The sequence below is a fragment of the Apium graveolens genome, unplaced genomic scaffold (genome assembly GCF_009905375.1).
Source record: "Apium graveolens cultivar Ventura unplaced genomic scaffold, ASM990537v1 ctg3747, whole genome shotgun sequence".
NCBI classification, from domain to species: Eukaryota; Viridiplantae; Streptophyta; class Magnoliopsida; order Apiales; family Apiaceae; genus Apium; species Apium graveolens.
In genome coordinates, this window is record NW_027418246.1 from 39,733 (window position 1) to 55,504 (window position 15,772).

Below are 15,772 nucleotides of genomic sequence, written 5' to 3' on the forward strand. Positions count from 1 at the left end.
ATGATTCCAGTGGCTCCTTGTGCTACATGTGGTGGACATCATCCAGGTAGAGCTTGTTACAGACAGACCGGGGCTTGTTTCTTGTGTGGTAGCTTGTCCCATAGGGCAAAGGATTGCACAGTGTCACGCAACCCTGGTGGAGGAGGAGGTGGCGGTGGTAGTGGCAGTGGAAGTCAGCAGAATCCTACAGCCAGAGTGTTTGCATTGATGGCAAATCAGGCAGCAGCTAATTCAGGTACCGTTTCAGGAACACTTCTTGTTGGTAGACGTGATGCTTATGTGTTATTTGATACTGGTTCAACCCATTATGTTGTGTCTTTATCGTTTGTTCGTCATCTTGACATTGCACCTTCATTATTATATCCTCATATGTCTATTTCTACCCCGATGGGGAATTCTGTTGTTATTTCTGATATGTATCGAGAGTGTCCGATAGCTGTTGGAGATAGAAATTATAAGGTTAACTTGCTTCCGATGGAGATGCATGACTTTGATGTTATCTTGGGTATGGATTGGTTGAGTGAACATCGTGCCACAATTGATTGTCAAGGAAAAAGGGTGATCTTTGGGGATACAGATAAACCAGAATTTGTATACCAAGGGTCTCAGCCGAAGGGGGATGTTAAGTTAATTTCTGCTCTAAAGGCGAGTAAATTGTTGTCTAAGGGCTGTGATGGCTACCTTGCTTTCGTGAAGGATACATCGAAGGATGAACCTCGCATCGAGGATTATCCAGTTGTGAGGGAGTATGAAGATGTGTTCCCCGATGAGCTACCAGGTTTGCCACCACATAGAGAGGTGGAGTTTAGTATTGAACTAGTTCCAGGTGCTGAGCCTATTTCCAAGGCGCCTTATCGAATGGCACCACTTGAGTTGCAAGAATTGAAGGAGCAGTTGCAAGAGTTGTTGGATAGAGGATTTATTAGGCCAAGTGTGTCTCCTTGGGGCGCTCTTGTGCTGTTTGTGAAGAAGAAGGATGGTTCCATGAGGTTATGCATTGACTACAGGGAGTTGAATAAGGTGACTGTCAGAAACAGGTATCCTTTGCCACGCATTGATGACTTGTTTGATCAGTTACAAGGGGCGAAGTACTTTTCGAAGATAGATTTGAGATCTGGTTACCATCAGTTACGAGTTAGGGAGGAAGACATTCCGAAGACTGCATTTCGCACTCGTTATGGTCATTATGAGTTTCTCGTGATGTCCTTTGGGTTGACGAATACACCAGCGGTATTTATGGATTTGATGAATCGGGTCTTTCATGATTATCTGGATAAATTTGTGGTGGTCTTCATCGATGATATCTTGATATACTCTAGGAGCAGAGAGGAGCATGAGGAGCATTTACGTACTGTACTTGAAATTTTGAGGGAGAAGAAGTTGTTTGCGAAATTTTCCAAGTGTGAATTCTGTTTGGAGGAAGTGGCATTCTTGGGGCATATTGTATCTGGTAGGGGCATTGAGTTGGATCCTGCGAAAGTCGAGGCTATTACTAATTGGCCCAGACCTAGCAATGTGACGGAGGTGAGGAGTTTCTTGGGTTTGGCAGGTTACTACAGGCATTTTGTGGAAGGTTTCTCTTCCATAGCTTTTCCATTGACTCAGCTAATGAGGAAGGGAATTAAGTTTGAGTGGAACGATGATCGTGATAAGAGCTTTCAAGAGTTAAAGAAGAGGTTGGTGTCAGCTCCAATACTTGTGTTGCCATCAGGGAGTGGAGGTTTTCAGGTTTATAGTGATGCTTCTAAGAGAGGATTGGGGTGTGTGCCTATGCAGCATGGGAAAGTGATTTCCTATGCCTCTAGGCAACTTAAACCTTATGAGGTAAACTATCCTACCCATGACTTGGAGTTAGCAGCAGTGGTCTTTGCTTTGAAGATCTGGAGACACTATCTTTATGGAGAGACTTGTGACATCTTTACTGATCACAAGAGTCTCAAATACATCTTTACTCAGAAGGAGCTTAACATGAGGCAGCGGAGGTGGCTTGAACTTCTTAAGGATTATGATGCAAATATTCAGTACCATCCGAGGAAGGCTAATGTAGTGGCAGACGCTCTTAGTAGGAAGAACTTGGGGAGTGTTGCATCTCTCATTACTCAGCCGCACCTTATTTCAGATTTGGAGCGCTTGGGTGTTGAGTTGTATGTTAGAGGATCAAGTGGTAGCATTGCAAATTTGAAAGTGGAACCGAATCTTGTTTCAAGGGTTAAAGAAGCTCATAAGAGTGATACAGGTTTGGAAGCTATTAGATCCGAGGTGGCAGGTGGAAAGCAAACACAATTTCATGTCGATGATGAGGGTGTGATGTGGTTGGGTAGTAAATTGTGCGTGCCCGCAGACCCGACGATTCGTGAGGAAATTTTGAAGGAGGCTCATATTTCTTCATTTTCTATTCATCCAGGTTCCACCAAGATGTATGGAGATTTAAAGAAGCATTTCTGGTGGAGTGGAATGAAGGGAGATATAGCAGAATTTGTGGGAAAATGTTTTACATGTTAACAAGTGAAGATAGACCATCAGAGGCCTAGTGGATTGTTGCATCAGCTAGATATTCCAGTTTGGAAGTGGGAAAACATTACTATGGATTTTGTGACTCATTTGCCGAGGACTTTCAAGAAGAACGATGTCATATGGGTGGTTATTGATAGACTCACTAAGTCCGCTCACTTCTTGCCTATTAGAGAGACTACTCCTGTTCATGAGTTGACAGAGATTTTTCAGCGAGATATTGTTAGACTGCATGGTGTGCCTGTGTCGATAGTTTCGGACAGAGATATGAGGTTTACATCGCGTTTTTGGAAGGGATTCCAGCAAGCTTGGGGTACGAGGCTTAATTTCAGTACAGCTTATCATCCGCAGACCGATGGACAGTCAGAGAGGACGATTCAGACATTGGAGGATATGTTGAGGGCTTGCGCGTTAGAGTGGACAGGTGATTGGGATAAATATTTGTATCTGGTTGAGTTTGCGTATAATAACAGTTGGCATGCGAGTATTGGTATGCCACCATTTGAGGATCTGTATGGTAGGAGATGTAGGGCACCATCTTGTTGGGATGAGGTTGGTGAGAGAGTCATCGAAGGGCCAGAGTTAGTTAGAATTACTAATGAGAAGGTAGAGAAAGTTAAAGAAAGTCTGAAGGAAGCTCGATCTCGTCAAAAGAGTTATGCGGACCAACATCGGAAGTTTGGTGGATTTGAGCCAGGTGATCATGTGTTCTTAAAGGTGTCGCCTTGTAAGGGTGTGAAGCATTTTGGTATGAAGGGAAAGCTTAGTCCGAGATATGTTGGCCCTTTTGACGTTATGGAGAAAGTAGGGGAAGTATCTTATAGAGTTGCGTTGCCACCACAACTATCTCATGTGCATAATGTGTTTCATGTGTCGGTTTTGAGGGGCTACAAATATCATCCATTACACGTAGTTCAGTACCCATTACATAAGATTAGAGAGGATCTTTCTTGTGAGGAAGAAGCTGAGGCTATCTTATCTCGAGAGGAGCGAGTTTTGAGGAAGAACACCATTCCGTTTGTGAAGGTTTTGCGGAAAAATCATTCTGAGAGAGAAGCTACTTGGGAATTAGAAGAATCTATTCGTGAGAAATATCCGCATTTATTCGATTCAGGTACGAGTATCTAGTTTCGTTTGATTCCGGGGACGGAATCCTTTTTAAGAGGGTATATATGTAATATCAGTTATTTAAAATAATAATAATAATAATAATAATAATAATAATAATAATAATAATTAGTAATGAATTTGATTCAAATTAGAATAAGAATAAAAAAAAGAATTTATTTTGAGTTAGTAATTAGAATAGGAAAAGGAGTGATACATGGTCTATATATAATAGACACACCTCTTAAATAAAAATCTCATGTTATTATTATAACCCTAATAATCAAGAGACTGTTGCGGCGAGAAAAAGAAGAGGAGAGCGAGGAGAGGAGGTGAGGATCAGAGGCTCATCCCGGTACAATAGTTCTGTGCCCACAATATCGGGTAATTATTCATGAATTGTTATTAAAATTAATAATCGGGTACATATAGTTTCTCCCCTGCTTGCCATGATGTAGGATTGTAATCTAGTTGATTTGTGTAGGCTGTATATGCATCACTATTACAATTATATAATATTTTATCGATATTGAGGGTCTTCTGAGTAACATATGGAATGTATAAATAATTAAAGGTTATTATTACAGATGAGCATGAGACCGTGTGACTTGTGTACACTCCCTGATTCATATAGTTTGTAAATGGTCTGTTGCTCGTGTTTTGTTCAACCGGGGTTATGTAATAATAATTTTTATTATATATTTGTTTAATAATAAATAATATTTTCTTTTTGTTTAGTTTTGTTAGTACGTATGCATGGCTTGGATATAGTTTTATAATGTCAATGGATTTGTTTAAGTATACATATTTTATTAATTAATTGATAATATATGTAAGTTACATGTGTCTCTTGAGTTGTTAAAATAATGTGAGATTATTGTACAATTATATGTAAGTGAGTATGTACATGTTAGTCAAATTAAAATCTTTTCCTTTATAATTAAATGAGTTATTTCTTGCTTTGGTTTTATTGTTACTGTAAGTTGGTATAGGAAGGTCACTTTTATGTCATTATAATATACATATGACATGCCATGTATATGTTGTGTACTAATTGAGATCCTTGCATGTAATGCTATTATTAGTATGCATATGTACTTTGTTATTTATTTTTTTATTTTTTTTAATTAACCAATTATTATTTTGGCGGTGAATCATGTTAACCTATCTGACTTGGCTAAGCTATATGTCAACATTCTTTATTTAATTAATTTAGATAGCACAGTGCATACATTTCCAAATTGGTACTAGACTTGTATGTAAAGTATGATAATAGCATGACTGGTTTGTGGTGTGTCTGTCAGTAATATAACTCGTGCTTAGGAATTGTTAAATTTAACTAATATAAATTTTATTTTGGGTTATTTGAGAAATAATTTTTTTTAAAAAAGCAATAATATTAATTATAAATTATATTTTTTTTTATAATTAGATTCAGGCCGAGAAATTAGCGGATCATTTGCGTAATTCGTTAGTATTAAGTTGCGATTTCGAGGTACGGATTATGTCCCCTTTTATTCAGCGCTACTCCTCTTGTCCATTCTATTTATTTGATTCATTCCGTTTTACTTTCAGTTCATTCCGTTAATATTTGCTATGACCGTTTTAACTTCCGAAAATTGTTTTAAAATTTGATTTTGAAAATTTAGATATCTGTTTACGCGGTTTTCAAAAATTATTTATGACACCCACCTGCTTTGGAAATTTGTATCATTTATCTCAGGTGAGTTTTAAATTTTGCGAGAATATTTATTTTGAACTCTTAGCGTGATATAGGGTATACCGAGTTAACCAGCTGTAGGGGTACTACAGCCATGTCATTGCGGCACCAGTGACATGACACTTCTGTGACAGTGTGATTGGTCACGGCGTATCCTTCTGTTAGCTCTTGGGAGGAGCTTTTGCGCATTTGATATTTGTTAGGATACGTGGGTACACCCAGAGTTTGATTTGTGATTTGATTTATGGTGACGTTGTATATGCCGTACACATTATCCATTCTGTTGCACACATTAGGTACCCTATGATGTGTGTATTTGTATCTGTTCTGATCTCGGTATAAAATATCCTAACCCCTCGTTGTTTCAGCCTTACTTATTTTTAAAATTGTTGTTTTATTGAAAATTGCTGATTATTTATTTCTGATCTTTTGTTTTATAATTTGTATTCCAAATCCGTACTGGGCGTTTGGCTCATGCCGTATTTTATTTCTGGCAGGTGCTTAGGGGGATCTGGGACTGTGTGATGGAGAGCTCCCTTTATTTCGTTCTTAGGATTTCAGACTTCTATCATTATTCAGACATAATTACTTATTAGAGATTTCAACATTTATATATTTGGTTTAGACATTTTGGAGATTTAATATTATTTTGGAGATTTTAGACTGTTTAATTATTGTTAGAAATATATTAGTGCTATGTTTACAGGTTTATGGATTTTAAGTAATATTTCCCTTCTATTTTAAGAAGGGGGTGTTACAGTGACCCATATAATTTCTAGGACCCAAGTTTGCACCTAACCCTGGTTGAGGAAACCGACCTACAACATTGTGGTACAAAGGAGGACGTGGCACAAAAACTGGATTGGTGTTAGAACCAAACCACATCCTATCTCCATGAACATCTACAAACTGACTATCACTTGTCAGTATATCTCTAAACGCCCTCACACAAACTTCAGAGACTATATTCCTGACACTCTCATTGACCTTACTCCGTTTCTCCCGAAAGTAGAGCACGTTGATTTCACGAGAGCATAACATCTGAAGCAAACGAGGATCAAACAACTCTTGACCTACGTCCTTGTTCTCCATCCACATAAAAAAACCAGCAATCTCATTTGCAAGTTGGTTAATCAAATGAAATGGACAAGAAATTACTTTGTGGAAAGCATTCTTGCTATGACAGATTCTTTCCAGCCAGATTAAGAATGCCACCACAAACATAGATTCATCAATGTTACGACCAAGTTTACAGACTAGCCTATAAAAAAGTGTCCGGTCGATGGTATAGTAAAGATTAAAATGCTGGTCGCTAATATTTTCATCGAAATACGAAGCTGGATCGTACAAGGCAAACCTATGCTTAAATTCATAGAATTCAAACTCAGTCTCCATTGCCATGACTTGAAAAGAATTACAGGTGTATATAGGTGATTAGATGTGGGAGCAAGAGAGGGGAACTTGAGAGGAAACAGAAACAAAATGTTTAGAGAGTAATTTGAAGAGGAAATGTGAAGAGTTTGTAGCAGTAAGAACCAAACATAGACAAGAGCGCTCATCTACAGCAGATACTTGGTGTGAATATCTAATGTAGTGAACCGGATATTTTAAGAAATATTTCAAAATTGATTAGAATGAGAATATGTACGGTTCATCTTTTTCTTTTTCTTTTCATAGAAAAATCATAAGATTTATGAAGAATAAATACATATTAATATTTTCAATTTACTCTATTTTAAATAAAGATCTGGCTGATAATTATTGTATAATTATAAGCTTAAATGTAAATCAGGGAATATTTCTATATCTTGTTAATTTACTAAAATAATTTTCGTGTAATTCTCTTTTTTTCTTAAAGAGTCATGTATTATTTAAATTCTAAAATAACCATCATAATTAACAATAACTTAATATTGTATAATTGTCATGCACGTGGTATACTTGAAATGCAGATATGTTTGTTGAAAGCTTTGCATTTGAAAAATCAGAAACCATTCGTCCAAACAAAAAAAAATCACTAAGATCAAAAACTAAATGATTTATAGCCCAACCCATATCCTAAAAGTCAAAAATTTATAAATAGCGCGGAAGGCGTTTCCATATCCAGTATTCGTGCATGATGCATAAAATAGTGTGTGTTGCTTAATGCATAATATATAAAATAGTATGCGTGATAGTTTCGAGAAGACACCTTAGATCCTCATTTTATTCATATCGTACTTACCTTTAAATAAATATATTTGATCGTACACAATGAAATATAAAAATACTAAAAACTTAGCTAACATAGATTTGATCATACAATTTGAAATTGTACATTGGCCAATGATTTTATTCACGTAGAGCCTTACATTTTCCATAAAATCTACATCATTCGAAATATTAGTTGTGCACATTAATTTCCCGCATATTATACGTCTGATGGCTATGGATCTCTTTGTACATTCCATTACATTATTTTGGTTAAAATGTTCAAAGGCTTCCTCTGCCAATTGCAAATACCAAAGGCATCCATAGATCCTTCTCAATCCAAGACACCTAGAAACCTATTTCTTGGATTGGATTAAAATCTCCCCATCAGTATCCTTCCGGCAGTTGGACCAATCTATCGTCGAATGCTTCACTAGTATGTTCACTTAGTAATTTTGGTGCAGGCAAGCAGTAAATCCAATTCTTTCCACGGTAATTGGTGGCGAACAGAGGAATCTTGTTCATTTAAAAATAACAATTGTGCATTATAGTAGTCAAATGACTTATCTTACTATATTGTACCAAAATTATAAATTTGAAATTTACTCAATGGAAACGGTAAAATATATTTCAATTCATCAATTGTATGACGAGCTACTTACTATAATTATTGCCACTTTTTAATGATATCTTTTACGAAGACAACTTATATCCAAAATTATCATCCTCTTTACACGAAAAACCGGCCAACGCAATTCTTATGTCTAAAATTTTTAATTTAATAATAAGGAACACATTACATAAGACAAACCAGTAGTCCAGTCCCAATAAAACCCAGACTGAAAAGGAAACCGACCAAAAATATTGAACACAACCCTAGAGAAATCCAAGAAAAATTGAAGTGAACTCGGTTTGGTGTCTCCAACAATCTCATCTTCCATCATGACTTCAATTGTTATCAATTTGTCTTACTTATTCAAATATATGATACACTTAGTAGTTGTTAATTTCTTGTTCTCCTAAATTCCTCTCCACGTCCTAATTCTTACAATTGTGATGTTAGTAATGATCTTCATACACAAGCTACGAGTGTATATTTGTTGTGTGCATCAATTGTGTTTTCGTCGTTAACTTGTCCAGAGTTAGTCAGCTAAAAAATTACCATAATATAGCATCTCAAACTATAGATCTTTTGTTCTATATTTTAACTATTATCATAAAATCAATGCACCAATGTCTTGTTATATGACCTAATTAAAAATTACATAAATCATCATATATTAACCCAATCCTTGTCATATAGTTTAAATCACGATTGTGATTTTCAATTTGTTCCTCGTTCCTAAACATTAAATAAATTGATTTTGGTTGGGGTTTTTATGTTGGTTTCACTTTGTTTGATAGAGACTCTCTCACATGCTTTATGTTTCTCTCATGTGATGGTATTGGATTGTCAAGTAAAATTCTTATGTTTGGTTTTATTGGTCTTACCATCCTTTTTTTTCTTGTGTTTACGATGGGATAGGCATAGGTAGATGTGTACCTTTTTTCATTTGTCTATGATAGAGTAGTCTTAAGCAAATATGTACACCTTTTCAGTATTTCTGATCTATGTATTACACCCCAATCCATATCATATAATCAAATTCTCATAAATTCAACAATTATTGAATCATTACTAAAAAATTGAACATATAATTCGAACAAGGGCATAAATAGGGTATGTGTAATGTATATGTGGAGTTTTTTTTATTGTATATGCAGGGGGTTCATTGAAATTAATAAGGAGAAGCCAATGAAAATTTACCAACTCATATTTTATCGTGTGTCATATGAAAACCGCAAAAAATAGGTCGTCAAAGTCAAGACATATGAACACATATAATTCTAATAAAATTCGAATATTTAGGAATTTATACCGTTTACTGGATGAAAATCTACAATATACACACAAATAACCAACAACTGAAATATTGATTTGTATAGTACTTGTTGACTTCCTCAAAGTATCACAACTCTAGAATCCTTCCATATAGACAGTCGCATAATTTCCGGTCAAAAGTTGAATATGTTGGCTAAAGCAGATATTTTATACATCATGTTGGACGTTTCTGATCCGTAATGAAAAGATGGTTTCATTATTAACCGTTAATAAATTTAAAAACTCATTGTAAGGCTGTAACATGTAGATTCATTGGTCTTCACTATATCATTTCATCCAATTTGAACCAACTTACACTCAAATTTTTGGAAAAATTCAATTTATACAAAGAAAATTCATCTACAAATTTATTGGGAAATATCAGGAGGTTAGATAGTGTAATGTACAAATCTCGTTGTGTGTCCTCAACTAATTTGACAATTGGATATTTCTGATTTGCAAGAGCTTTAATGACAAATGTAGTATTTTTGTTGTTTTGTCGCATGCCTCTTGAACGAAAATGAATTGGTCAAGGTTAAAACAAGGTGATCAAGTAAACTTAGTAAATCATTACAACCAATCTAAACACGAAATACAAACATGTACAAAAATTAAGTAGTCAAGATCAAGATGCACAAATACACAAATAATAGTAAAAAATAAAATTTAATATATATATATGTATGTGTGTGTGTTCATATAAATAAGCACACACAAATAATCGACAATTGTATCAGATATATCTATACACGCACACACTCAAATAACGGACAACTATATTAAAATTTTATTAGTTTTCATGGGAGCTCCTAAGTCCACAATTTATTCCATCATTCCAAGTTCGGACACAACCATCTTATTTTCAAAATTTAATATCGAGAGCATCTTTATTATTTATTCTTTTGAATAAAATATCTTTATAGATTATCAATTTTGTGGGTGAGTTAGGGTAGGTGGCCGAGTAATAGGTAAAATAAATATTTTTATCATGACTATTATATCATTGTGATAGTTGTGCAGAATTAGTAAAATTACTTGTACAAGAAAGGATGAATATAAGAATTAATGTTCATGTTTGTTTTTTCTTCTTAATTCTTGGAATTGTAATAAACACAGAACAAAGATGTCTCAACCTGTTTGTATTATATAAATTAGGATTACAAACTCTATGAAGGATGGAACAAACATCGATAGCTACTCTATGTAAACTAAATAAATCAGAATTTAGAATAAATTTGGAAAATAATATAATGAAAAATAGAGTGTATTAACTAACAATATCTATTATAACTTTTTTCTATTAAACAATAAGTTCAATAAATTACTTGAAATACCCGACTATTTTCAACTTCTATTGATAGCTCCCTCAGATGTTTTTTCTTCTACTTTATCTGATTTTTTTGGTTTACATTAAATATTTTTTTCTACTCAGATGAGTTTACTCTCATATATAGACTCTGACAAAGTTCTAGAGTATACATATATTCTCGTTGGTCGTCAAGGGTCTAGATTATGATTTTAAAATATATTTATTAAGTAAAAACTTTGATTATGTGAAGAATATGTTGTGGACATCTTCCTTATGTTTGTTAACGCTTAGTGTGTATCTTTAAATTAGAATTCATGGTAGGAAAAAGAGTCCTAGTATTGTGAAGTATTATACTAATTTATAATATTAATCAAAATTTTCTATATGTTATTCTCGTTATAAATATTACTTATCATATCTCATTTTATATATATGGGTTGATTTATTATGAGTAACTATGTACTTTCAACATGAGACTGATAATTCAATTTATTTCATATAAAAAATTCTTAAGATAATAGACTTGAACAACTTAATTTATATGCTTGAAAAATACATGTTTTCAATATTAAACAGTGGTGAAACATTTACCACATGCTACCAAAATTTTTAGGGATTTTCTGTACGGTTTTCTTCCAAACGGCTATGCAATCGATGTTCGTTTTGGCAAATTTCTGATGTAGTGAAGTGCAATGCAAGAAATATTCTGAAATTGATTGGAATGATAATATGCATTTATAGTTTTCTTTTCATGAAAAAATTATAAAATTTATGAAGAATAAATACATGTTAATATTTTAAAATTATTTTGTTTACATAAAGATTTGGTTGATAATTATTCTACAAGACAAACTTAAATGTAAAGCATAGAATATATCTTTATCTTTTTACCTTACTAAAAAAAATTCGTGTAATTCTCTTTTTTCTCAAAGAGTCATTCAATTATATAAATTCTAAAATAACTGTTTTTCATAATTTAAAAAATGGTATGTATAATGTGTGCCCAGATTAGTCACTACTTCAATTATTTAGATACATGTAAACATTTTCAAATATTGTTATTTTACGGATATTTGTTACGTGTCAAAATGCGCTTAATTGCTATTGGAAATTAATTATGTTAACATGGATCTTGTATGCCACTATCTGCATCATTTTGCGTGAATTAAAATATTTTATAAAAAAATTTGAAGTTTATTTTAAATTCATAAAATATTTTGAGTTCTTAAAAGTTATCAGACCAGAACCGAATCGACACGTCAAATCCCACAAAATTTGTAGTTTTATGTTTATAAAATCATGGGAATTCCAAATTTATATTATTGCATATTTTGAAAATTCATAATTTTTGAGGAACTTTGACATAATTTTTATAATTATTTGAGAATAAATTATTCCCCCTAGTTAATTTTGGGCTAAATAGTTTTAGGACTATTATTATGTAAATATAAATAGTTTTTAATTAATTAAAATTCATATATATTTTCGGAAAATAGGAAAAAAACTGTTTTAAAAATAAAGAAATCGCCTAAAATCAGTTTCTATTGTTCTTGAGCTTAAGTGAGAATCAAATCAAATTGGAAGGTGATGTAGAACTCCAATTTCAGTATTTGAGTACTCAAATCGAAGTCCTAATCATACTTTCCTGTTTAGCCCATCAATTTCTTCCAAAGGGTAATGACTTTATAAGCCCGATTTTAGGCTTCTTGTTCAAATTTGAGGGTTTCATTTTTATCAATTGTTCATTTGTTTTTACATTATATTTAGATTGATTTAGTAATTTCCAGTTCACTTATGTGTTTAATTTCATTGTTTAATTACGGGTTATGTTGATCATAGTCGAGGGCTATATCATGATTTTTTATTTGATTTTCTGGTGTCATTTTTTATAGTATTTTCATGTTGATTGCTATGTAGGATTGAGTAAGTTATAAGCATAGATTTGAGCTATGATTCGTCAAGGGTGGTTCAGTTTTTCCGTCGCGTTGAGTTTGGCCGAAAATCAAACGTGATGTTCGAATTTTTGATCGGAAATTACGATCGGTTGATTGTTTAGTGATGTTATAAATTAATATTAGTTGTTTTAATTTTGAACGAAACCCAACTGAAAAATCATTCAAACAGAGTTATTTTCATCACAATGGGAGCCTCGCCAAAATCTGTAGTTTTACCAGAGTGTCTTATGTTCTTCGTGACCCAGAGTTGTTCCGATTTTCTAACCTAGAGTCTACCTTGTTTTGATCCACAAGAACCAAAGATTTTTTCCTAAAAATTGTTTTTGATTTTTGATTTATTAAAAATTTAAGAAATTTATTTTTAAATCTAATATTTTATTTAATAGTTTAATTTTTTAATAACTAAACTGAATTGTTTTTAAATTCCAGAAATTGTTTGCTTTATTAATTTCAAATTATAATTTGATTAAATTATTTATAATTTATTTTAATTATATATTTATTAATCTAAATGCTTTGATAAAATATTTAATTAAATGAATTTATTAAAAAATAGTTATACAAAATATATTTATTTTCCTCTTCTTAAGTTGTATAGCATTTAAACGTCTACCACTTTCTTTACCTGAACAAGTGCCCTTATTTTGAAGGATTGTTAAATCACTTCTAATAGGATCGTACAAATGTGACACTAGCATAAATGATATTGTGCAATTTTTAATACTGTACTGGAAAGCACCGGGTGAGATTACAATAATGTGAGCTCAACCAGAAATTCATCGGAGAAACAGGGATAAACCATTACTGATGAAAATGATTTCCAAGTTCCAACAGGACACTCCTAATAGAAGTTCACCACAGAAACAATAATGTGTTTCTCCAAAAGTTTCAACGTTTGCCAGACACCAATGCAAATAAACAAATAAACCATATAGAGTTTAGATTATTTCCAACAAATCTCCCTGTAATCTAAACTCCTTTCTGCAAGTTTCTGATTCCAAGTAATTCACGCATCCTTTCGAACTTAATCATTGTCATAGGATTAGTTAGCACATCTGCTCATTGCTCCTCACTTCGAACATGCTTCACAATAATTTCACCATGCTCTACGCATTCCCGAATAAAATGATATCGTATATCAATGTATTTACTACGTCCGTGAAATAGAGGATTTTTAGCTAAGTCTATTGCTGATCGGTTGTCAATGTAGATCACCACGGGTCCAGGCTTCATGTCCGTTATTTGTGTTAATAGATTTCGTAACCACACTCCTTGGCATGCTGCTGCAGTAGCAGCCATGAATTCGGCTTCACGGGAGGACAAAGCAACACATCTTTGCTTTTGGGATACCCATGTAATCAGACTTTCATTTAAATAGAAAGCCATCCCACATGTACTCCTTCGATCCACCGCATTGTTACCCATGTCACTGTCTAAGTATCGAGAAAATAAGTAGTTACATGTCCCCTTTGCATAAATCAGACCATACTCCAGTGTACCTGTGATATATCTTAGGATGCGTTTAGCTGCATTGAGATGAAGAATAGTCGACCTCTCCATAAAGCAACTTACAACACCTACTGAAAAGCTATATCGGGGCGAGTATGAACCAGATACCTCAAACCTCCTACCATGATTTTGAATTCCGTAGAATTAACTGGCTTTCCCTTCTCATCTTTATCATTCTACACCTTTGGTTCCACGGGAAATTTAGCAAAATTGCAGTCCTTCAGTCCAAATTTCTTGAGAAATCTCTGAGCATATGATGTTTGCTTTAGCTTCCTGAATCCCTCCTCTTGAATTACTTCGATGCCTAAGTAATGAGACAGCCTTCCAAGATCACTCATATCAAAGATCTCACCCATCTGCTGTTTAAACTTGTTTACATTCTTGATGCTAGTTCCCGTGACCATGATATCATCTACATATACACCAATGAGTAGCACCTCCTCTCCTTCACGTTTTGTATAAACAACGTGCTCTTATGGGCATTTAACAAAACCCATTCTCTCGAGAACCTTGCTGAGTTTTGAGTACCATGCTCTCGGTGCTTGTCTTAAGCCGTACAGAGCTTTCACCAGTTTATACACCATCTGCTCTTTTCCTTCTTTAATGAACCCTTCTGGTTGTGTCACATACACCGTCTCCTCCAATTCGCCATTGAGGAAAGCAGACTTGACATCTAAATGATCTACTACCCAACCATTCTTTGATGCTAAAGCTAGTAGAAGCCTTACTGTTTCCAGCCTAGTTACTGGTGCGAAAACTTCGTCAAAATCTACTCCCTGCCGTTGAGCATACCCCTTTGCGACCACCCTCGCTTTGTACTTCACGATTTCACCCTTTGTGTTCTGCTTAATTTTATACACCCACTTCAAACCAATTGGCTTTTGTCCTGGTGGAAATTCCACTAGCTCCCACGTCTTATTTTTTCAATAGCATCAATCTCGTACTTCATTGCCAACTCCCATTCTTTATCTTTCGCTGCTTGTTTGTAATCTGTAGGTTCTTCAATTCCCAGCAACAATAGATCATCTTCGAGTTTAATTTCCTGTGTTTCATTATAAATCTCATCAAGTAAATGAAATTTAATGGGTTCATTGCTGTCACCTGATGATGTACTGATTTCATCAGTATTTGAGCTTAATGGACTGATACTTGATAGACTGTTACTCATTGTTGCACCACTTTCACCATTTCCCTCGATTTCGTTACTAGAGATGCTGGCACCATTCCCTACTGTTCCATTACCAGAGAAGCTTGAGCCTTCACTGAATTCTTCGATAACCCCTGTAACATTTTCAACAGCCACCGAAAAGGTTCCACCCAGTTGTTCACCTTCTTTTCCTTTATTTTCCCACTGCCAAACTCTATTTTCTTCGAACACAACATCACGTCTCACTAGTATTTTTCCACTAATTGGATCATACAATCGTGAAACCTTAGTCTCGGGTTCTCTACCAAGGTAAATAACCATTTTACTTCGGTCCTCTAATTTCGTTGTATGCCCACTTTGTACTTTCATATGAGCGACACACCCAAAAACTCGAATGTATGAC

General features: G+C 34.2%; 2 protein-coding genes across 2 annotated transcripts; one reads left to right on the forward strand and one right to left on the reverse strand.

Annotated features, from left to right (window-relative positions):
• LOC141701337 (uncharacterized) lies at positions 1-2,502 on the forward strand. The gene is made up of 3 exons (XM_074505013.1): positions 1-959; positions 2,208-2,317; positions 2,405-2,502. The coding sequence occupies exons 1-3, from the start codon at positions 1-3 to the stop codon at positions 2,500-2,502; spliced, it is 1,167 nt and encodes a 388-aa protein (XP_074361114.1).
• A 3,571-nt stretch (positions 2,503-6,073) lies between these two features.
• LOC141701339 (uncharacterized) lies at positions 6,074-6,739 on the reverse strand. Its single transcript, XM_074505014.1, has one exon. The coding sequence runs from the start codon at positions 6,737-6,739 to the stop codon at positions 6,074-6,076; it is 666 nt and encodes a 221-aa protein (XP_074361115.1).
• Between the last annotated feature and the right edge of the window lie 9,033 nt (positions 6,740-15,772).

Excerpts from the sequence above, each read along its gene's own strand:
- LOC141701337 (XM_074505013.1), top strand. The coding sequence starts at position 1 with ATGATTCCAGTGGCTCCTTGTGCTACATGTGGTGGACATCATCCAGGT. Across the intron at positions 960-2,207 it reads CCTTGGGGCGCTCTTGTGCT|GGTTAAAGAAGCTCATAAGA; the intron begins GTTTGTGAAGAA and ends TCTTGTTTCAAG. Across the intron at positions 2,318-2,404 it reads TGAGGGTGTGATGTGGTTGG|GTTCCACCAAGATGTATGGA; the intron begins GTAGTAAATTGT and ends CTATTCATCCAG.
- LOC141701339 (XM_074505014.1), bottom strand. The coding sequence starts at position 6,739 with ATGGCAATGGAGACTGAGTTTGAATTCTATGAATTTAAGCATAGGTTT.